This window comes from Oncorhynchus tshawytscha, linkage group LG13 (genome assembly GCF_018296145.1).
Source record: "Oncorhynchus tshawytscha isolate Ot180627B linkage group LG13, Otsh_v2.0, whole genome shotgun sequence".
In the NCBI taxonomy this organism is placed as follows: Eukaryota; Metazoa; Chordata; class Actinopteri; order Salmoniformes; family Salmonidae; genus Oncorhynchus; species Oncorhynchus tshawytscha.
Window position 1 is genome coordinate 34952658 of NC_056441.1, and position 22909 is coordinate 34975566.

Below are 22909 nucleotides of genomic sequence, written 5' to 3' on the forward strand. Positions count from 1 at the left end.
CACATGGGTGAGTATGTTAATGTAATGAAGCGCTAAGATGGTTTCTCAACAAAAGAAGGTGAAATGTCGAAACCATATGTATTCCAATTCTCAGATAAGTGTGCACTGATTGAAAACGAGTAAGTATTTAGTTATTGCGAATACCTCTGGAACTAGTTGAACTTGTTCTGTGAGGCTGCTTTTTGTGGTACAAACCTTTTCCCGTGTCTCTGGTTAAAGTCTGGCCCACTTCACGGAGGAGACCGAACAAAATATGCATCCACTATTAATAACAGTGATCATCGATTCTCACCAGGATTTGTCAAGTTGAGGCCTTCTCTAACCTTCTGACATCGGCAGAAGAGCAGACTTGGCCTCATGAACCTGTCATGGCATTGTGGCTTTCTTTTTACAGTCGAATTTGTTCAGAGAATTCAAGAAAGACATTTCAGCATGGACAGTTGATCTCGATGATTTCCTAAATCTTGCGGATGGCAACATTTATAGTCGTCAAGATTTTTTGAACTGCTAAAATGTCTTTCTAACTCAGTGTATTTTCTACACTTTGAAAACATGTTTTGCCAGAGAACTCGTTGGCAAAACTCGTTGTTTGTCTTTTTACCTGACAAACATCCCCTGTAATGTGTCTCGTCCTTTCTTTAAACACATCAGTCATGATCCTGACCATCATTAAGCTAACCACCCTTTCTCATTCAAACCTGCCTACCTCCAACTTGGTCCCCCCCCCCCACCTCTTCTTGAACTGACCAATCAGGATGTAGAAACGGCAAATTCTGAGGCTGGCCACACCCCTACAGAGTCGGATTATTATTATGAGGAGGCGGTCCTACAGCCAGAGAGTGAGGTGATTGGACAAGAAGTGACCACTGGCCAGGTAAACCGCACATAGCGAAACAGTGGGAGAAGGCCATCACACTAGTTCAAAAGACTCCCCAGCTAAAGTTAATGCACATATTCGATACTATTATATACTTCCTATTAATTTCTATGTGGAGGTGAGCCCAGCCATCCAGTAGTTTAACAAAGTAGTGTACCAAGTTGTCACGTACTATAACAATCCTAACCAAAAATTGCCACCATTGCTATGAGACATGCCACACTTTTTCAAAGAGGAATGCACCACATTCATTTTGGCCTATCAAACATTGTCATGTGGCTCTCATTTTCCCTAAACCCAAGATCATTTTTAGTTCTCATATCAAGATTCTATTTGATAACACACTTCGTCTTGAAATGAGAACAAAAACCTTGAGAAAATGGGAGTCGCATAAGAATATTTGATATACACAACAAAGGAATGGATATCGTGCATTCTCGTTTGACAGCATATCTAACTGCATTTTGAGAGGGAATTATAGTGGCTATCCTCAGCCCTATCAGCCTGAATGTGTGACTCTTTCCTCACAGTTCTGTTTTATGTCCTCTTTATTTCATAGGAATATATTCTTTCAATATTATCTTCAAAGAAATGGTAAAACATTGAAAAAATGTCATTTGAATTTGATTTTTGTTTTCTTCTTTTTCAAAATAAATAGGTTACTTTATTTCAATAGCCAGCATTCTATTCAGTCATTTTTTATCTATATAACCAATGTCGGATCTTTTACAAAATGTTTTACATAACCAGCAGTGGTAAGTTGAATAGATAAAATAACGTATTAATAGCTTTGCAAAATAGCAGTAGCTTTTGTTTTCACAAAGTGGGGTGCTTTACCTCATTGTGTGTTTGTGTCAGTGAGTCTTAAAAAGTAAACTATTATACTGTATGACCTATTAGGGTATTGCTAGCCCACAATTATTCTACTTTCTTTTCTATAACTCAATCATTAGACACAAACACACAAGCTGGTGAAAAACCATAAAAGCTTTGGTGGAAACATGCCATTATTGTAAGCCTACATGTGTAAGAGATGATGGCCTCAGAAAGACCAGGAGGCCCTTAATGAATTCATGAAGCCTTAAGCTTTCCATGCTTTGGTGAGGAAATTACCTGAAGAACTGGCTGTTCTTTTGATATCCACCAGGTGTCACTATGCTCTATGTCCCTTTGTCAGTGTATGTGTTACGCAAAAGGTAAGACTTACCACGCTCTCTGCCGTCTCCTTTTCTCCCGGTATCTCTCTGCTTCTTCCTCTGTCATTCACTGTCATCCTTTTCCCTCTATTGACATTACTGTCACTTTACTTTTCATCAATATCTTGGATTTCTTTTCGGTCATCCTCTTCGTCCTCCTCTCTTTCTCTTCCTATACCTTCTCTCTTTCTCCATCTCTCCTTTTTTTTCTCTTCTTTGGCACCTCCATTCCGTCATCGCTCTGCCCCAGGTGGAGGGAACGTTGGTGGCAGAGGAGGTAGAGTTGGCCAAGGCAGGGGGTGAGGTCGAGGCCTTTACTGAGGAGGAGTATGTGACCGGAGACCTGGGCATGAAGGAATACGATTATTCCTACAAGGACTACAACGAGCCCCTGCCCGAGGGAGAGACCGGGGGCAACATGGGCCCCGCCCTGTCCGCTGTGACAGACGAGGGAGGCGTAAGTCACTCCGCTTCCACTAAGTCTTGATTTCAATCCTAACAGGATGTGAAATATGATTTGTGTATACTCGGTGTATACTCTACTTAGTATGCATACACAAAGAGGTACTAAAGGTGCAGCAAATGATCTGGCTCGGATCTCATTTGTTTTTAATGCCTCTCTATGTGTATGGCTTAATTTGGACTTGCTATTAAGCTTGAGGTTATAGGTCGACCCTGAGGGAAGGATGCCCTGAAGACTTTTTTTTGTGAGAAAAGTTGGCGCCAAACGAGGGGCTGGACTTACATGATTTGTTTCTACACTTGTAGACACTGTGGTCTCTTTAGACTACTCTTATGATTACAATACTTCAGACATAAAAACAGGTGAACTTTATTGCTTCTACAACCTTGTAAAAAGCAATATTTTTCAGGCAATCATTTTATGATTCAAACCCACTCTGTTCGTTTTGCCTTTAGTAGTAAAGACCCCCGGTATATATTCTGTCTGCACTGAATGTATCTCTCATTAACGCTATGTTGGTATTATCAACCCAGCACACATCATTTGCAGGTATGTCTCCTGTAACTTGATTACGATCCATTCATTTATTCAGCTTGATAAGGAGCTACAAAATGTCCTATGTAACGATGCCATTGAGAAATGGATAACCGTTGAAATAGTCCCCTTGCTTTTACAAACGCTACAACAGCTCATTTCGCCAAGGGCCGTGCCATAGAACAATTTTGAGCTACCTTTGGGTCACGTGTGAACCAACTGTCCACATGTCGTTGCTTTTATGACTATTTCCCACCTCTATGATTATTTCTACCTCACTCTGTTGGCTGCACGTCACGCCGGCAGGTTTGACCAAAGCTCTTGGTGGAGTGTGTGTCGGGTCTGTAGGCATATGCATTGACTGTGCTGTGTTGTGGGTTACATGTGTGTTTTCCTCAGGCCTCAGTGAGCGCCGTAAAAGGCGAGAAGGGAGAGCCTGCTGTCCTTGAGCCTGTGAGTTGCCATTCACGTTGTCGTTGAGTTATTCTAGCTACTCCCGTGCACTGTGACCTCCCCATCTACAGGGGGCACCACCATAAGCTTCACAAGAAGCAGTTTAACGTTCCATTTGGGATTTCTATGGGAAGAATTATCAACGTCTAACATTTTAAATGCCACCCCCTCTCTCACACTCTCCGTGTTTTTGCGTTCTTCACAGGGTATGTTGATTGAGGGACCTCCGGGACCAGAGGGACAGGCAGTAAGTGTATTTCGTCCGCCTCTTTCTACTGAATTGTGTCTGGTAGAATAGAACACCTTTATTTGCCGTACTCGCCCCACCATCCTCTCCTTCTCTCTTAGGGTCTCCCGGGACCTAATGGCCCATCTGGCCCTCCTGGCTCTGTCGGTGATCCTGGCGAGAGGGTGAGTCTTAATCTTTATATTTATGTCTGTGGTTCTGATAAAGTTCTATTTTCTATCCGGGTTTGTCGATGGTTGAGATGTAGTTGTCTTGTTGTGGAGGCTGACTGGGCTGTGCTGGTTTCTCCTCCTGTAGGGCCTCCCTGGAAAGGCTGGTATCGCTGGTGCCGATGGGGTGCCAGGCCCTCCTGGAACGTCCGTCATGCTGCCCGTGAGTGCCCTCCTGTCAATCGTCTCCAAGACCCACCCTTACATCACCTCCTGACCTCTGTTTCTGTCCCTCTCCTTCTCTCACTCTCTGTTTTCTCTCATCGACCCTTCGATCCTCCCTCCCATGCTCCACCTCAGTATTATTTACTCCTCCTATTAGGACAATGGGTTGTAGATGTTGTATTTGGTGACCATTTTTTTCCCTCTCTGTAGTTCCGTTTCGGAAGCAGTGGAGGTGACAAGGGTCCCATGGTCTCAGCGCAGGAAGCCCAGGCTCAGGCCATTCTGTCTCAGGCCAGGGTGAGTGATGAGAGGTTAACACTGTCCGTCCCACTGGTTTATCACGCAGCTTTAGCGCGCTCGACAAAACACCCCAAAATTATTTAACAAACACAACATCAGGACAACAGGCAGGTTGAACGCAATCTCTTTTGGGCAGTGTTCTTTAAGAGGTTCTCATGTTGTTCTTCAGCATGTGTTCAAGAATGGTCTGAGTAATGGGTAAGTGCTGACATCTTGTTTGTTTCTCCTTTCTCCTAGCTGGCTCTGAAGGGACCACCCGGACCAATGGGCTACACTGGACGCACAGGACCCCTGGTGTGTACCGTCACCCTTCCTCCATCGCATTTCCTTCATTCACAATCAAACGATGTGCCAGAATATTGACCATATACTGACGGTCCCCCAGATCATCAAGGAGATGAAGGAAACAGAGTGGCTGGGCTATTCGATGGACGTCTGTGTGTTCCTCCGCAGTAATGATGGTTTCTGTTCTATCTCAGGGTACCCCTGGAAGTGCTGGGCTGAAGGGTGAAGGTGGGGATCCTGGACCTCAGGTAAAGAGATATCCCAGAACCACGTCCGTGGACCTCTTTCCCCTTGTCTGGCTCTGACCACAGACGGGCTTTATGTAGGTTCCTTTACACCACTGTAGTGCTGGTCAGTTCCAAAGAGACGGTTGTTTTTCCTCAACTGTAAAGTGGAGGTAGAGACTGTTTCTCTGTATGTGTTTATTATTGATACTCAATTCAGACAGGCATTCATCACAGACATCTATTTTGTTCTTCAGGGCCCCAGAGGACCACAGGGTTTGAGCGGACCTCCCGGCAAATCAGGAAGGAGGGTAAGTGAGCGCCGTCTGATCCCTGTGACCGTCTTTACGGATGCGGCCGAAACGGCAGCCTATTCCGTATGCGCCCTGGTCAAAAGTAGTGCACTACGTAGGGAATAAGGTGCCCTTTCGGATGCACTCTATGACTACGTTCCAATGTTGATACGTGCATACTGCTTGTATGCGTGCCAGTACATTACTTCACGCTAAGTGGTGGGCTATGTCTACAGCCATGCAGATTAGATTCTGTGACAGAAGATGTGAACACTGTGGTTCCCTCTCTCCTCAGGGTCGTGCTGGAGCTGATGGAGCCAGGGGCATGCCAGGAGAGGGTGGGCCTAAGGCAAGCTCTCAGCTGCTAGTTTTGTTGTAAACATCATTTGTGACTTTTCTTCCCAATTCTGTTTCTATGATCACGCATTTCTCTGAAACTGTCTCTGTGTGGTCAGCACTTTGCATGTGTGCTGCTTTTTAAACATTGTTCAGGTCACATTTGATATTTTTCCGTTCTCAGTGTGGATTGTATGTGACTCAGACTTCCAACTGTGTCTCGAACACGCCACGGTATTGTGTTGTTGCTACTGTGTTCTAATTCGTTTTCTCCGCCACCTTACACGACGTGTCTGTCTCTGGCAGGGTGACCGCGGTTTCGATGGCCTGCCTGGATTGCCTGGGGACAAAGGACACAGGGTGAGTACAAGGTCAAAGGTCAACACATCACACCACCTTAGAAATATAGTAGAGGACTCATCAAAGAGAGGCTGATTATCAAATGAATGGAAATCGTGTTACATCAAGGGATTGGGAAAACCAACCAACTCGGTCTGGATCTATTGTGACTCAAGGTTATGAACCAGGAAGGAGGATCCTGTCCAATCAAATCAAAGAAAACAGAGTGAAATAGAAGTGTGGTTAAGCATGCTGTTGTTTAATTTGTTTTCCCTCCCTCTCTGGTCCACCATTCTAGGGTGATACCGGAGGATTGGGACCCCAAGGAGGTCTTGGAGAGGACGGAGAGAGGGTAAGTAGTTTGGCGCAACATCAGACATTGACCTATCAGTCCCATGTCCCCATAGAGATCCGTACAACTCTGAGTCTATCAGCCAGAACTACAGTGGCCACTTAACCTATAACTTCACACACTGAGTTTACCTTCATTTTTAACGTGATTCTGTTTATCTGTCAAAACTCCTTCCTCCTTCCTCACATTCTGTCTCTGTCATTCACCTTTGTCTGCCTGTGTCTGTTGTTCCCAGGGAGACGACGGAGACATCGGACCCAGAGGACTTCCAGGTGAACCAGTGAGTGTGTTTCTGACGCTACCGTTGACATTGGCTCCTTCCTCACTACCGTCATCACCATTCCATGTTTTTGGGTGTATTATGTTCGTTTATAGCGACTAGCTGTTTTAGCTTGCTTGTTGTTGACCAGTTCCAGGCTCCTTCTCTCTGTGTTAAGTCAACGTGTTGATTTGCTCTTGTCTTTAGGGACCTCGTGGTTTGCTCGGTCCTAAAGGTCCGAACGGAATCTCCGGACCTCCTGTACGTACACACATTGGTGCACCACACTGGAATGTCAGGTTCACTCATAAAACCACTTGGCTGTGAAGCTACACTGCAGAAAGTCACATCTAAGCAATCCTAAATATCTTATATTGAGTGATAATTCACTTAACATTTGTGTTATTTTCTTATTTTTTTGTAACAAACTAAATTATCTAACATCATTGGTAGATCATTTTGCTTATTTTAACCTACAAAAGGCTTAATACAAGTAATGTGTCTTATTTCAAGATAAAACAAAATATATTTTATATTAATTGTAGTATTAAGTTAAATATCTTGAAATAAGATCAATTACTAGTATTAAGCCTTTTTTTAGTCTAAAATAAGCAAAAATTATGCAAAATTATGCCAATGACAGTGCCCCTTAAAACATTACCATGACCAAGCAAACCCTGCACTGGGATAGTTTCACTATCTCCCAGAATGACTCCTTTACCCTCATACTACCCCTGGAAGTACTAAACACCCCTAAAGTAGGCAACTATATGACCTGGAACCACAGTGGAACAGTGCCAGTAGACCCCATCACCCTCATGCCAGTCCCTAAAACGGCCCTACAGTATAGGGTCATGTTCATCTCACTTGTACACATCTAGACAGTCATTTTGTAGCAGGCTATTTAAGGTCATGTGTGTTGTTTACCCTGAATTGATAACTAGCAATCTTTTCTATTTATTCAATGTGTTATTTTCTTTTTCCTCTCTCAGGGTGTGCGTGGAAACGACGGGCCCCACGGTCCTAAAGGAAACCTGGTCAGTGACAGTGAATGTTTTTCTGTCCTTTTGTCCTCGGTGGACATATTGATGTATTCCCATTGAGATCAAATGATTCTTAAAGTCTCAAACCATCTATTCTCTCTTCCTCCTCGCTCCCTTTTTCTCTCTCAGGGTCCCCAAGGAGAGCCAGGCCCCCCAGGGCAGCAGGGTACCTCAGGAACACAGGTGAGAGACGCCACAGAGCAGGGGCCACGTTATTGGGGACAGATTTTAGCCAATTGAAACACTATTCTCATTGTCTTCTCCTTACAATGATGTAGGGTTACAACTGTAATCTGTGGTATTGCCCCAATCTGATCCCTGACCGTATGACATGTGACTGTTTCAGGGAATGCCAGGACCACAGGGAGCCCATGGGCCCCCAGGAGAAAAGGTAAGTGAACAAAGTGATCCATGACTGTGGTGTGTGTAATTACTACGTTATGAACCTCCATACAGATATTCAGTGTCCGACCGGCTTGACTTGTCTCCATAACATGTCACCACCGGTGGAACGCCATGGCGCGTCCTATTCAGAATAGGAATTTAGCCAGGAACGATTAAGGAAACAGAATATCTCATTTTGAAGGTGTATCCTATACTGTTTCTTAGTTGATGACAATGTTGTTGTCAGTATTGTCGTCAGTAAGCCGGTCAGCTCACCCCTTTCCTCTCCCAGGGCCCCACAGGGAAACCCGGTCTGCCAGGCATGTCCGGAGCCGATGGCCCCCCTGTAAGTCCCAATCTCACTGGTTTGTATTGGACTCATCAGTACCGTATGTTATAATGGAACAATGAAAAAGTTACTGGTGATCTGCTGTCGTTTTAACTTGTGATGAAAGCACTTTATTGCATTTTCATGGAACACAGTGGTAAGAATAAGTGATCAGCACATGTTGAATTGAAGTTGCCCTCGTGCCTCTCTTGACCTCTGCTACTCTCTTCCCCTCACAGGGTCACCCAGGAAAGGAGGGACCTGTTGGCACCAAAGGAAACCAGGTGAGTTCCTCTAGTCATCTTTCTCCTGCAAAGTATTCATAGAATGTAGTCAACTTCCCCACCAAAATACCCCACCGCGTCATATGCAAGATGGCCGCCTAATTGTTGTGTCTTACACGGTTGTGTCTTTGTGTGAGGTAGTGCACCATTAACCCTCTCTTCTATCTTTATACAGGGCCCCAACGGTCCTCAGGGAACTATTGGCTATCCTGGCCCTCGTGGCATTAAGGTGAGCTTAGTGCTGTGGCTGAAATCGTCATTCAATGTTATTCATTTGTGACGATAATGCCTGATTAATGACTGACCTCCTAATCGTGTTGTAATTGCAGGGAACTCAAGGTATCCGTGGACTGAAGGGTCACAAAGGAGAGAAGGTAGGTGACCTCATCCAGTGTATCACTGATTGACAAATAGTATATGTGACAATAAAACATCCTCTTTTATTTTGGTAGTCGGTATTTTATTAGGATCCCCATCAGCTGTTGTAAAAGCAGCAGCTACTCTTCCTGGGGTCCAACACACAACATGAACCATGACATAATACAGAACATTAATAGACGACAACAGATCAAGGACAGAACCACATCGATTAAGAGTCAAAGAAGTAGCCTTACTTTGAGTACTGATGCTGGGGTGTTAAAAGTGGTGTACAGTGTTGGTCTTGTGTCAAGATGACAGCAATACCGTGGGTGAACACCTCTTAAACATTTATGGTGGAATTTGGGTTGGACTGATGGACATACCTTTAGAAATTATTATTAAGTTATGTCTCTCAGCCAACAAACGTTTATTTTGTGAACAACAAAGTCATTGTCGTTTTAGATGTCAGCCCCAGTACTTTTAGTTTAGGACCACTAGGGGGCGTACTGGGAAAGACTTTCAGACAGCAAAGCCACACAGGTGTCAAGTTTTGTCTCTCTCGCCGACCTTAACATGAGAAGATATTGATTCTGCTTTTAGTACTTTTCATATGATTCCACAAACATTTCCATCATTCTTTATGTTGTAAGAGTTCACAGAAAGACTTTATTTGAATTTGTGCATTTGAGTCGCCACATGAAACACTTGATTGACCATAAATATAAAGCCTTTTAGTTTAACCACAGTTGTCTTTTTTAGGGAGAAGATGGCTTCCCTGGAATCAAAGGAGACTTTGGTGTCAAGGGGGAGAGAGTAAGATTCATTTAGTTTATTAAATGATTCCTCTAAATAATTGTATTCAAGTATTATGTCCTGTTTTACAAGGTCATGTTAAATGTTGCACAGTTATTTGGGATGTTTTTTTTTATCTTGTGGTTATTTTTATACAATTAAATTACAATTTTTAGGTTCATGGATTGATTTGCCCTTAATTGATGCGCATGTGTTTTCTGTACCAGTGTTGATTTGTTTCCATGTGTGTTCCTGCTGACAGGGAGAGGGTGGAGTGCCCGGCCCCAGGGGAGAGGACGGTCCTGAGGGGCCAAAGGGCCGCGTTGGCCCCCCTGGCGAGCTTGGACCCATCGGTCTGGTCGGAGAGAAGGTGAGAGGAGGGTTCATATTCCCTAGAACAGACGTTGGTTTATCTTGATTAAAAGAACACTGTTGGAAAGTATCTCATAACACATCTACCTGGTTGGCTAGTTTTTGTCATTTTGATTGGTTCGTCATAGGGTCATTGATGACTGTATCTGATTGCAGGGTAAACTTGGTGTCCCTGGACTTCCGGGCTATCCTGGAAGACTTGGACCTAAGGTAACGTCAACCCTGGTTTCCTTCTAACACGTACATGTTAGCTTATTAAAGGGACTGACAATATGGAAGCTTGGTTAACCAATGCTTCATGTGTTTTCAGGGCTCCCTCGGTTTCCCAGGATTCCCTGGGACCAACGGCGAGAAAGGAACACGGGTAAGATTGCTAACGACGGGAATTAAAACTCTGTTCCGCTGTCAAGTCAAATTGTCACGCTATGTACTGCGCGTGATGTAATCCGTGTATAACGCCAACTGCGCCGGAGTTGACGCTGATGTTGCCTGTGTGTCTGTCTCACGGAGTCTGTGTTTCTTCAGGGTCTGATTGGAAAGCTGGGACCCAGAGGACAAAGAGGACCAACGGTACAGTTCTACTCCACTCAATTCCACTTATCTATAACACTGTTGATTATCAAAGTCTCTCTTTATAGCTCATCCACCACTGATTTCACCAGGGCTCGTATTGGATAAGGAGCAAACAACAGTTTGGTTAGTTTACGGAGATGAACCGACTAGAAGTGGATCAGAACCACTCAACCAAATGCCCATATTATTCCTAATTGATTCTCCAACTCTCTCCAATAGGGCCCCAGAGGTCAGAGAGGACCGAGAGGATCTACTGGCAAACCAGGAGCCAAAGTAAGACAATATCTTTAATACAATATCGATAGTACAATATCTATAATACAAAATCAACAATACATCCATCACAGACAATTGTGACAGGTTAATGCTCAACAGCACTGTCAGTTCACCTACAGGCCACCATGTCATAATAAGACTCTAATATTGGTTAGCTGCATCGATGGTAATAATTCTGAGCTTCTATCGCTTTCTTTTTACTAGGGTACATCAGGAAGTGACGGCCCATCTGGTCCACCAGGAGAGAGGGTAGGTTGTCTGAGCTATCATTTATTTGTTTACTGGTAGACACTTTGTCGTGCCACTATAGCATACCTATTGTTGTGACACTTATACCTGTCCTCCTCCCATTGTATCTTTCAGGGACTGCCCGGACCTCAAGGAGCAAACGGTTTCCCGGGGCCAAAGGGACCTCCCGTAAGGCTATTATATCCACTCTGTATAGCTACATTCATCTCAGATGTATTTTTATTAGTAGAGTTTGAAACTGTAAGTACCTTATTTCCCTTAACCCTTTTCTATTTCCTACCCAGGGACCACCAGGGAAGGATGGACTGCCCGGACACCCTGGACAGAGAGGAGAAGTTGTAAGTCTGTTTCCTTGTCTGGAACATGCGGCCATGTGGGGTACAAGCTATCAGGAATATATGGATCTCATAAACAGTCTTTTGCTACATTGTGTTCTTTAAAAAAACAAAAGTTGATCTACCGTTACTTCCTCACACGATAAACACGTTTACCTACGCTGATTGCATTAGGGGTTACGCAAGGCTCTATTCAAGGCCCAATTCATTTTGTTTTCTCTTCCACAGGGATTCCAAGGAAAGACTGGGCCACCCGGACCTCCAGGTGTTGTTGGACCTCAAGTAAGATTAATGCAACATTTCTTTATTAACATTGTCCAGTGTCCAATGTATGGATTTGATCCAATGTATGGATTCACTTACACCATTCACTTTCCATCTTCATTACTCCTCTTCCTCCTCTTCATTGTCCCAGGGTCCCTCAGGAGAGACTGGCCCCCTGGGCGAGCGCGGTCACCCCGGGCCTCCAGGACCACCAGGCGAGCAAGGACTCTCCGGACCCTCTGGTAAGGAGGGAACTAAGGGAGACCCTGGTCCCCAAGGCGGCCCCGGCAAAGATGGACCCCCAGGACTGAGAGGCTTCCCCGGAGAGAGAGGAATGCCTGGCACCCCGGTTAGCAGTCTGACCAATACACTTTCTGTGTCTGATACCCTATTCTCTATGTCCCAGGTTGAGATGTCATATTGTATATAGATAGATTGCACATTTAGTGTTTTAACATGTTCCTGTCTGCTTTTTAGGGAGGCGGCGGACTGAAAGGAAGCGAAGGCCCAGCAGGACCTCCCGGAACAGCTGTACGTCTGACAATAATTACATCTGAAATGACTCATTGTGAAATAATGTCATGTACAGTACTTGTTGACGTCCACATCACCTTGGCTTTAATCACGTCTGTAATCATACCTGTGCAGGGATCCCCAGGCGAGAGAGGGCAGGGAGGCAGTGGAGGCCCCATCGGACCCCCAGGAAGACCTGGCCCCCAGGGGCCTCCAGGACCATCAGGAGAGAAGGGCGTGCCCGTGAGTACTTTTACAAAACATATCCAATGTACAGAGCTGTGATGTCAGACCGAGTCATTGTTCTTCTCTATTCTCTATGTCTTATATGTTCTCTCCCCACCACCTTCCCTCTCAGGGGGAGAAAGGTCCGATCGGCCCGGCTGGTCGTGATGGTGTCCAGGGCCCAGTGGGTCTGCCAGGTGCTGCCGGATCCATCGGAGTTCCAGGAGAGGACGGAGACAAGGCCAGTAACCACCGTGATATCTCCATCACATATTCTAATTACTGGGTTTACCACGTGAGATGATATCACAATGCTCATTTCAAACCTCTCGTAACAAAAGCTTATGTGGTGGATTTTTGGGGATTACAGGGTGAGGTTGGAGAGCACGGCCAGAAGGGAGCGAAGGGCGGCAAAGGAGAGCATGTGAGAGACATTACCGCCATTCTTTTACTGTCTGTTCCTTATCTCTATTGTGTCTGAACAAGATACTGTACGTATGATTGTCTCTGCTAAAGTACAGTGACACCATTTGCTCACAATGAGACACTGTGTGTCAACAGGGTCCTCCCGGTCCACCAGGGCCAATGGGTCCACTCGGTCAGCCCGGCGCTGCTGTAAGTAGAAACTCCATCAACAGACAGTGTGTTATCAATATTGCATCGGACACATAGGAATTCATAGCATGGTGCCCCTCGGAGGTGTTGCCTTCAATATTCCCCTCTCTCTGTCTCCATTGTTCAGGGAGCTGATGGAGAACTAGGAGCCAGAGGTCAGCAGGGGCCATTTGGTGCCAAGGGAGATGAAGGATCAAGAGGATTCCCAGGGGCCCCAGGTCCCATTGGACTGCAGGTATGATGACGGATTTCTGTTGTGACAACATGATTTTAGCCACATTACGATAGTCTTGTGATTGTGACTCAATAGGTCAATGGCATCTCTAACCGTGAATGTATCTTGTAGGGATTGCCAGGCCCATCAGGAGAGAAGGGAGAGACGGGAGATGTCGGACCAATGGTGAGTGTCGACGACAAATTGGAGCAACCCAACAGATGATTGGATCTCATCATTATTAAGCCAATCGTAATAGTTCAGGAAGTGGTATTACTAGCATGAATCACACTAGGATATTGCTCATCTCATCCTATCCGTCTCTTTAGGGTCCACCTGGCCCCCCAGGACCCCGTGGCCCTGCTGGTTCAAGCGGCGCTGACGTGAGTAGCAATCTTCTCTCAAAACCTTCCAGAAGTTTCTCCTCGCTGTAGAATAATCATATTGAATGATTTCATTGTAATGGAGTTTTTATGCTACTGGTGATATTATGAAGTCATCCCACATGAAGACCTACTGTAGTCTCCCTGTTGATTTGAAGTCATATATGTTACTATGGGTATGACTCTTGTTGTTTTGACATTATTGATGCAATTATGTTTATTTTTTATTTTTTAATTCAGGGTCCTCAAGGTCCTCCTGGTGGTGTGGGTAACCCTGGAAACCTGGGAGATAAGGTAAACGTAAATTCACATGAACTTGATTGAAATGCTCCGTTGTAATCGTCAGAATGTGCGTTTGTGTGTACACGTTCTGAGAACTGACAACGTTGTGTTGACAGGGAGAGCCTGGCGAAGCCGGACCACCTGGAATCGGAGGAGAGCCAGGGAAGAAGGTGAGACACAGATCTTTTGGTTCTACTGTATTGTCCCGTACGCACGTATTTTGTTTCTATACATGGATGATTTGCACTGCAAGTGACAGTGTTGTTGTCCAATGGCAGGGCCCACGTGGAGAACACGGAGACAAGGGAGAGGCGGGACAACCTGGTACCTCTGGCCCTGCTGGTGGAAGAGGAGGCCCTGGAGACGACGGACCCAAGGGAAACCCTGTACGTCAAATATACTCAACAGATACATCTAGTAATACAACTTGTACTGACCACACTAGATGTTTCAGTGTCTGACGTTATGCCATTGTGTCTCTCTCCTAGGGCCCTGTTGGTTTCCCAGGCGACCCCGGGCCCCCTGGTGAACTCGGCCCCAGAGTGAGTATCTAAAAACGCTCGTCACGCACGTTTCATTTGATCTGTTTTGTTGTGGTGAGACAGATATTCCAATTTGTGTGTTCGTAGCGTTTCATACCGCTGGTGTTTCTATGAATGAGTGTCTTGTTCTATCAACAAACCCCAGGAAGTATCTACTTTTAACGCCGTTGTAGCAATGGCCACATCTCTGATAACTCTGTCTTCTTTAGGGTCAGGACGGAGCAAAGGGAGAGAGAGGAGAGGACGGTGAACAAGGACAAGCTGTAGGTGGCCTCGTACTCCAGCGTCTATTTCATTTCCTTCCTTCGCTGTTGCTATAGTTACGACATGGGCTCTTCTCCAGGACTCTCCTTCACCAAGTGCTTTGATGAATTTGATGTTACTGGGTCATACATTGTCTGTTCAGCGATCGCTCCTGTGCGAAATGGCTCCCTGCAGCAATTCAAGAGCAGTGCTTGTAATGGCGAGCACATCCTCTTAAGATGTTCCCAGAGTTTAGGGGACATTGTGGCCATAATAAGCATGCAAATCCACAAATCTAAACCACCTCAGTTCAAGCCCGAGATAAGTGTATTTTCCATCTTGAAGCACCTGTTGAAACACAAGATGGCACTGTGAGGTTAAAGTTCATGTCCTCCCTGGCAGATCGCCCTTAAGGCCCGTCGAGAATGTAGATTATTATGCAACTTCAAAAAAACAGCTACCCGTGTGTATATTTAGGTTCAGTTCTTTATAGTTCATGTTGACCCCTTGCAGGTCACTGAAGTGTTCTAATCATGCTCTCTGCTGTAGGGATCTCCTGGACCCACTGGTGAGAACGGGCCTCCTGGTGGACCAGGAAAGAGGGTAAGGTCGTTCACCCGCACCAGGCCACACCGCAACTATCATCCACAGTCATATCTGTTGGTTTTCAATGTATTATGTTTGATAGATGCTACAGGTGGCCTATAACCAATCATAGAAACGTTATGACGTTGATAATATTACACATCACTTCTTTCCCAGGGTCTTGCTGGAACGAGAGGACCAGAGGGGCGACAGGGAGAGAAGGGAACTAAGGTAAGAGTTCAAAGGTCATCGTTCAGTGTGTTGGCACTGGCAGTTAACCCTGTGGATCGTTATCTATCCTAGTGATAGTGAGTCACAGGCCATGCCAGACAGACCTGAAACCAAATGTACATAGCTCTCTCTGCTGTCAATTATTTTCCAAATATATTAATTTGCTCCGCTCCCAACATACATTGGGGATTTATCAATGTCTGATGTTTTTTTTTCTCTCTGTTTTTTCCAGGGAGATCCAGGTGCCAACGGACCTCCAGGAAAGACAGGCCCCGTCGGACCTCAGGGTCAACCAGGAAAACCAGGAACTGAGGGTCTGAGAGGACTCCCTGGATCAGTGGTGAGGGAGATGAGCCCACTCTTCCATGGACAGACTGGGCTATTCAGTCTGTGGTTCAGTCTACTGTTCTAGAGTCCGTCTGTCTGCCAGTCTGCTCTGTAGGGCCTAATTTAGGCTCCTCACTACTACCATGAGCTTAACCCCAGTGTAACGGAGCTGTTTGATGCTTTTGTCACTAACTTGCTTCTGATGATCTCTTCAAGGGCGAGCAGGGTTCTCCGGGCCTTTCCGGCCAGAAGGGACCTCCCGGACCTCTGGTGAGATAAGACACTGATATGTACATTAATATATCTATAATAGATTGTATCGTCCACACTGTGTTGATCTATTGGCATACAGGGCTATATTGATGCTTCAAGTGAATATACTCACATCCTTACTCTGTAAAGCTGCAGTACCATCTTACTCTCTCTCTCTCTCTCTCTCTCTCTCTCTCTCTCTCTCTTCAAGGGACCGCCAGGTTTGCCAGGACTGCGCGGCGAGGGCGGTGACAAGGGAGAGAAGGGCCACTCGGGTCTGATTGGTCTGATTGGGCCCACCGGAGAGCAGGGAGAGAAGGGAGACAGGGGACTGCCAGGGCCACAGGGGACACACGGATCCAAGGGAGAGACTGTGAGTGACAACTGTCTCTCCTTAGCTGACATTATAGAGCTTTGAAAGAAAGGTCGCTGGTTCGAATCCCGAGCCGACTAGGTCCAAAATCTGTCGATGTGGCCTTGAGCAAGGCACTTAACCCTAATTGCTCCTCTATGTCACTCTAAGAGCGTCTGCTAAATGACTCAAATGTAAAGATACCGTATATTTTCTCTAAAGATACACACACACACACACACACACACACACACACACACACACACACACACACACACACACTGGAAATAATGTTATTCTGTCAGTATGTCACATCCCTATTGAACATGTCTGATCACGCTCTCCATAGCCGATGTGAGCAAGACCTTTAAACAGATCAACATTCACAAGGCCGCGGGGCCATACGGATTACCAGGGCTTGTACTCAGAGCATGCACGGACCAACTGTCAAGTCGCTTCACTGACATTTTCACCCTCTCCCTGACCGAGTCTGTAATACCCACGTTTCAAGCAGACCAACATAGTCCCTGCGCCCAAGAAATAACGGTTAAGTAAAATAAATAAATAAAAATGTGGTAAGGGTAGGCAACAACACATCTGCCACGCTGATCCTCAACACGGGGGCCCCTCAGGAGTGCGTGCTCAGTCCCCTCCTGTACTCCCTGTTCACCCACGACTGCATGGCCAGGCACGACTCCAACACCATTAAGTTTGCTGATGATACAACAGTGGTAGGCCTGATCACCGACAATGATGAGACAGCCTATAGGGAGGAGGTCAGAGACTGCCAGGACAACAACCTCTCCCTCAATGTGAGCAAGACAAAGGAGATGATCTGGGACTACAGGAAAAGGAGGGCCGAACAGGCCCCCATTAACATTGACAGGGCTGTAGTGGAGCGGGTCAAATGTTTAAAGTTCCTTGGTGTCCACATCAACAACAAACTATCATGGTCCAAACACACCAAGACAGTCGTGAAGAGGGCACGACAAAGCCTATTAACCCTCAGGAGACTGAAAATATTTGACATGGGTCCCCAGATCCTCAAAAAGTTCTACAGCTGCACCATCGAGAACAACCTGACCGGTTGCATCACCGCCTGGTGTGGCAACTGCTCGGCATCCGACTGTAATGCGCTACAGGGGGTATTGCGTATGGCCTAGTACATCACTGGGGCCAAGCCTCCTGCCATCCAGGACCTATATACCAGGCGGTGTCAGAGGAAGGATAAAAAAATATCAAAGACTCCAGTCGCCCAAGTCATGGACTGTTCTCTCTGCTACTGCGCGGCAAGCGGTACCAGAGCGCCAAGTCTAGGTCCAAAAGTCTCCTTAACAGCTTCTACCCCCAAGCCATAAGACTGCTGAACAATGAATCAAATGGCCATCCGAACTATTTACATTGACCCCCCTTTAACCCCACTTTGTTTTTACACTGCTGCTACTCGCTGTTTATTATCAATGCATAGTCACTTTACCCCTAACGTACATGTACAAATTACCTCGACTAACCAGTACTGCCGCACCTTTACTCGGTACCGGTACCCCCTGCATATAGCCTCCTTATTGTTATGTAATTATATTATGTTACTTGTTTTATTTTACTTTTAGTTTATTTAGTCAATATTTTCTTAACTATATTTCTTGATCTGCATTGTTGGTTAAGGGCTTGTAAGTAAGCATTTCACGGTAAGGTTCGGCTCAATTGACAAACACAATTGGATTTGATTTGTATTCTATGTCACCCTTCAACAACAGTTCAATGCTGATTAATTTGTTGTGTGTTGACTGTGTTTTTAGGGTGTTTCTGGAGGCACTGGGCCCATCGGTCCTGGTGGCCCTGCTGGTATGCCCGTGAGTACAGGTTCTACATCCTGGTTCTTTCATCAGTATATCATGTAACATCCTCTATCAACACTGTGGTATTCTCAAAACAGAACCTGTAACATAGAAAGAGTCAGCATTTATGTATCCATGCCTTTTATACTTTACATAACTCTGTTATGTCACTAGTAGTTACATTCTCCTTTTTTCAATGGTTTTATAACAATGGTAATACTTATCTTCTATTGAATGATAATCATTCATTTCCTGTTCCTCTTCCACAGGGTCCCGAAGGTGTGAAGGGAGCTAAGGGTGCTACAGTGAGTAGAACCCCTTCCTCAAACACTCTTTGTAGTGTACTATCTGCTTCAATATTATAATGAGTACCATGTGCAGCGTATTGAGTCCAGTGTGCAGCGTATTGAGTACCATGTGCAGCGTATTGAGTCCAGTGTGCAGCGTATTGAGTCCAGTGTGCAGCGTATTGAGTACCATGTGCAGCGTATTGAGTACCATGTGCAGCGTATTGAGTCCCGTGTGCAGCGTATTGAGTCCAGTGTGCAGCGTATTGAGTACCATGTGCAGCGTACTGAGTCCAGTGTGCAGCGTATTGAGTCCTGTGTGCAGCGTATTGAGTCCCGTGTGCAGCGTATTGAGTCCCGTGTGCAGCGTATTGAGTACCATGTGCAGCGTATTGAGTCCAGTGTGCAGCGTATTGAGTACCATGTGCAGCGTATTGAGTCCAGTGTGCAGCGTACTGAGTCCTGTGTGCAGCGTATTGAGTCCCGTGTGCAGCGTATTGAGTCCCGTGTGCAGCGTATTGAGTCCAGTGTGCAGCGTATTGAGTCCCGTGTGCAGCGTATTGAGTCCCGTGTGCAGCGTATTGAGTCCAGTGTGCAGCGTATTGAGTACCATGTGCAGCGTATTGAGTCCAGTGTGCAGCGTATTGAGTCCCGTGTGCAGCGTATTGAGTCCCGTGTGCAGCGTATTGAGTCCAGTGTGCAGCGTATTGAGTACCATGTGCAGCGTATTGAGTCCAGTGTGCAGCGTACTGAGTCCCGTGTGCAGCGTATTGAGTCCCGTGTGCAGCGTATTGAGTCCCGTGTGCGGAGTATTGAGTCCCGTGTGCAACGTATTGAGTCCCGTGTGCAGCGTATTGAGTCCCATGTGCAGCGTATTGAGTCCCATTTGCCGCGTATTGAGTCCCATGTGCCGTGTATTGAGTCCCATATGCCGTGTATTGAGTCCCATGTGCAGCGTATTGAGTCCCATATGCCGTGTATTGAGTCCCGTGTGCAGCGTATTGAGTCCCATTTGCAGCGTATTGAGTCCCGTGTGCCGTGTATTGAGTCCATTGTGCCGTGTATTGAGTCCCGTGTGCTGTGTATTGAGTCCCGTGTGCCGTGTATTGAGTCCCGTGTGCCGTGTATTGAGTCCCGTGTGCCGTGTATTGAGTCCCGTGTGCCGTGTATTGAGTCCCGTGTGCCGTGTATTGAGTCCCGTGTGCCGTGTATTGAGTCCCGTGTGCAGCGTATTGAGTCCCATGTGCAGTGTATTGAGTCCCATTTGCCGCGTATTGAGTCCCATGTGCCGTGTATTGAGTCCCGTGTGCCGTGTATTGAGTCCATTGTGCCGTGTATTGAGTCCCGTGTGCCGTGTATTGAGTCCCGTGTGCCGTGTATTGAGTCCCGTGTGCAGCGTATTGAGTCCCGTGTACAGTGTATTGAGTCCCGTGTGCAGCGTATTGAGTCCCGTGTGCGGAGTATTGAGTCCCATGTGCAGCGTATTGAGTCCAGCGTGAGTCCCGCAGCGTATTGAGTCCCGTGTGCAGCGTGAGTCCCGCAGCGTATTGAGTCCCGTGTGCAGCGTATTGAGTCCCGTGTGCAGCGTGTGCCCGTGTGCAGCGTATTGAGTCCCGTGTGCAGCGTATTGAGTCCCGTGTGCAGCGTATTGAGTCCCGTGTGCAGCGTATTGAGTCCCGTGTGCAGCGTATTGAGTCCCGTGTGCAGCGTATTGAGTCCCGTGTGCCGCATATTGAGTCCCAGTGTGCCCGTGTGCAGCGTATTGAGTCCCGTGTGCAACGTATTGAGTCCCGTGTGCAGCGTATTGAGTCCCGTGTGCGGAGTATTGAGTCCCATGTGCAGCGTATTGAGTCCCGTGTGCAGCGTATTGAGTCCCGTGTGCAGCGTATTGAGTCCCGTGTGCAGCGTATTGAGTCCCGTGTGCAGCGTATTGAGTCCCGTGTGCAGTGTATTGTTTAATCTCTAATGCCTCCTGTCTCTGTGTTCCAGGGAGGAGCTGGTCCCAAGGGAGAGAAGGGTGTCTCAGGACCCCCCGGACCTCCAGTGAGTACCCATCCTTTGCGTAATCGGTTTATTCCATGAAACTAATTAAATACTTGGATTTTACACCCATTTTTCAGTTTCGTCCAGTCTAGATCTATGTGCAGTTGCTTACATCATTTTAGAGCATAACATCTATCTGCAGTATCTACATCTATCTGCATTCGGAAAGTATTCAGACCCCTTGACTTTTTCCACATTTTGTTACGTTACAGCCTTCTTCTAAAATGTATTAAATTGTTTTTTTCCCCTCATCAATTTACACACAATACACCATCATGACAAAATAAAAGAAAATATATCACATTTACATAAGTATTCAGACCCTTTACTCAGTATTTCGTTGAAGAACCTTTGGCAGCTATTACAGCCTCGAGTCTTCTTGGGTATGATGCTACAAGCTTGGCACACCAGTATTTGGGGAGTTTCACCCATTCTTCTCCGCAGATCCTCGCAAGCTCTGTTAGGTTGGATGGGGAGTGTTGCTGCACAGCTGTCTCTCCAGAGATCTTTGATCGGGTTCTGGCTCTGGCTGGGCCACTCAAGGATATTCAGAGACTTGTCTCCAAGTCAGTCCTGCGTTGTCTTGGCTGTGTGTTTAGGTTTGTTGTCCTGTTGGAAGGTGAACCTTCACCCCAGTCTGAGGCCCTGAGCGCTCTGGAACAGGTTTTTATTAAGGATCTCTCTGTACTTTGCTCTATTCATCTTTCCCTCAATCCTGACTGGTCTTCCAGTCCATGCCACTGAAAAACATCCCCACAGTATGATGCTGCCACCACCATGCTTCACCGTATTGATAGTGCCAGGTTTCCTCCAGACATGACGCTTGGCATTCAGGCCAAAGAGTTCAATCTTGGTTTCATCCGACCAGAGAATATTGTTTCTCATGGTCTGAGAGTCCTTTTAGTGCCTTTTGGCAAACTCAAAGCAGGTTGTCGTGTGCCTTTTACTGAGGAGTGACTTCCGTCTGGCCATTCTACCATAAAGGCCTGATTGGTTGAGTGCTGCAGAGATGGTTGTCCTTCTGGAAGGTTCTCCCATCTCTACAGAGGAACTCTGGAGCTCTGTCAGATTGACCATCGGGTTCTTGGTCACCTCCCTGACGAAGGCCCTTCTCCCCCGATTGCTCAGTTTGGCCGGGCTGCCAGTTCTGGGAAGAGTCTTGGTGGTTCAAAACCTCTTCCAATTAAAAATGATGGAGGCCACTGTGTTCTTGCTGCAGAAATGCTGCAGAAATGTTTTGGTACCCTTCCCCAGATCTGTGCCTCGACACAATCCTGTCTCGGAGCTCGACGGACAATTCTTTCGACCTCATGGCTTGGTATATGCTCTGACATGCACCTGAGCTCAATGTTGAGTCTCATAGCAAAGGGCCTGAATACTTATGCAAATAAGGTATTTCTGTTTTTTTTGTTTTTTTTGTACATTTACAAACATTTCTACAAACCTGTCTTTGCTTTGTCAATGTGGGTTATTGTGTGTAGATTGATGGGTGGGGGGGAATGATTTAAGCCATTTTAGAACAAGGCTGTAACGCAACAAAATGTGGAAAAAGTCAAGGGATCTGAATACTTTCTGAATGCACTGTACGTGTATTCAAAGTTTTCAGTTCAAACATAAATAAGTTAATTGTTTCATAAACCTATAAATCTCATTAATCATTATCAACCAATAATAATCTTTCTCTGTGATCCTCCTCCAATCAGGGTCCTCCAGGCGAAGTCATCCAGCCAATGCCCATCCAAATCTCCAAGAAGTCCAAGCGCTCCATCGACGCCAGCCGGATGCTGTCTGAGACAGACGCAGAGTCGGCTGCAGCCGACGCCACCGGCACAGAGTTCCTGACAGGCAGTGAGGGCATGGAGGAGATCTTCGGCTCACTGAACTCGCTGCGACAGGAGATTGAGACCATGCGCTTCCCTCTGGGCACCAAGGACAGCCCCGCACGCACCTGCCAGGACCTCAAACTCAGCCAGCCAGAGCTCAAGGACGGTACGACGCTTTCAGGCGTAAAACTATTCACAAAAAATGTGTAAATTCTGACTTTACACTGGGATTTTTTTTAGAGACAGAGGAACTCTTACAAAGACATTTATGAGGTTCACTTTTAACTAAAGTCTACAGGCCCGGGCTGGGTTTCTACTAAGCTAATATACACAATTGTTTTAAAAATCTATCTGCAATATTA

General features: G+C 46.2%; 1 protein-coding gene across 7 annotated transcripts in view; it reads left to right on the top strand.

Annotated features, from left to right (window-relative positions):
• Positions 1 to 22909, top strand: part of LOC112266019 (collagen alpha-1(XI) chain-like) — a 46686-nt gene that overhangs the window by 20817 nt on the left and 2960 nt on the right. For 3 of the 7 annotated variants that reach the window (XM_042295592.1, XM_042295593.1, XM_042295596.1), the window contains 55 exons: positions 755 to 874; positions 2324 to 2530; positions 3470 to 3523; positions 3729 to 3770; positions 3872 to 3934; positions 4068 to 4142; positions 4355 to 4441; positions 4682 to 4738; positions 4924 to 4977; positions 5211 to 5264; positions 5542 to 5595; positions 5889 to 5942; positions 6220 to 6273; positions 6509 to 6553; positions 6740 to 6793; positions 7525 to 7569; positions 7705 to 7758; positions 7922 to 7966; positions 8252 to 8305; positions 8527 to 8571; positions 8747 to 8800; positions 8901 to 8945; positions 9691 to 9744; positions 9986 to 10093; positions 10252 to 10305; positions 10406 to 10459; positions 10621 to 10665; positions 10888 to 10941; positions 11149 to 11193; positions 11308 to 11361; positions 11478 to 11531; positions 11757 to 11810; positions 11944 to 12141; positions 12270 to 12323; positions 12441 to 12548; positions 12664 to 12771; positions 12901 to 12954; positions 13092 to 13145; positions 13273 to 13380; positions 13492 to 13545; positions 13689 to 13742; positions 13983 to 14036; positions 14141 to 14194; positions 14303 to 14410; positions 14513 to 14566; positions 14776 to 14829; positions 15359 to 15412; positions 15572 to 15625; positions 15858 to 15965; positions 16169 to 16222; positions 16416 to 16577; positions 18356 to 18409; positions 18664 to 18699; positions 20671 to 20724; positions 22428 to 22713. In XM_042295592.1, coding sequence (XP_042151526.1) covers positions 755 to 874; positions 2324 to 2530; positions 3470 to 3523; positions 3729 to 3770; positions 3872 to 3934; positions 4068 to 4142; positions 4355 to 4441; positions 4682 to 4738; positions 4924 to 4977; positions 5211 to 5264; positions 5542 to 5595; positions 5889 to 5942; positions 6220 to 6273; positions 6509 to 6553; positions 6740 to 6793; positions 7525 to 7569; positions 7705 to 7758; positions 7922 to 7966; positions 8252 to 8305; positions 8527 to 8571; positions 8747 to 8800; positions 8901 to 8945; positions 9691 to 9744; positions 9986 to 10093; positions 10252 to 10305; positions 10406 to 10459; positions 10621 to 10665; positions 10888 to 10941; positions 11149 to 11193; positions 11308 to 11361; positions 11478 to 11531; positions 11757 to 11810; positions 11944 to 12141; positions 12270 to 12323; positions 12441 to 12548; positions 12664 to 12771; positions 12901 to 12954; positions 13092 to 13145; positions 13273 to 13380; positions 13492 to 13545; positions 13689 to 13742; positions 13983 to 14036; positions 14141 to 14194; positions 14303 to 14410; positions 14513 to 14566; positions 14776 to 14829; positions 15359 to 15412; positions 15572 to 15625; positions 15858 to 15965; positions 16169 to 16222; positions 16416 to 16577; positions 18356 to 18409; positions 18664 to 18699; positions 20671 to 20724; positions 22428 to 22713 — 3970 coding nt within the window. The remainder of the gene's footprint in view (positions 1 to 754; positions 875 to 2323; positions 2531 to 3469; positions 3524 to 3728; positions 3771 to 3871; positions 3935 to 4067; positions 4143 to 4354; positions 4442 to 4681; positions 4739 to 4923; positions 4978 to 5210; positions 5265 to 5541; positions 5596 to 5888; positions 5943 to 6219; positions 6274 to 6508; positions 6554 to 6739; positions 6794 to 7524; positions 7570 to 7704; positions 7759 to 7921; positions 7967 to 8251; positions 8306 to 8526; positions 8572 to 8746; positions 8801 to 8900; positions 8946 to 9690; positions 9745 to 9985; positions 10094 to 10251; positions 10306 to 10405; positions 10460 to 10620; positions 10666 to 10887; positions 10942 to 11148; positions 11194 to 11307; positions 11362 to 11477; positions 11532 to 11756; positions 11811 to 11943; positions 12142 to 12269; positions 12324 to 12440; positions 12549 to 12663; positions 12772 to 12900; positions 12955 to 13091; positions 13146 to 13272; positions 13381 to 13491; positions 13546 to 13688; positions 13743 to 13982; positions 14037 to 14140; positions 14195 to 14302; positions 14411 to 14512; positions 14567 to 14775; positions 14830 to 15358; positions 15413 to 15571; positions 15626 to 15857; positions 15966 to 16168; positions 16223 to 16415; positions 16578 to 18355; positions 18410 to 18663; positions 18700 to 20670; positions 20725 to 22427; positions 22714 to 22909) is intronic. The other 4 variants (XM_042295594.1, XM_042295597.1, XM_042295595.1 and 1 more) reach the window with 2 other exon arrangements.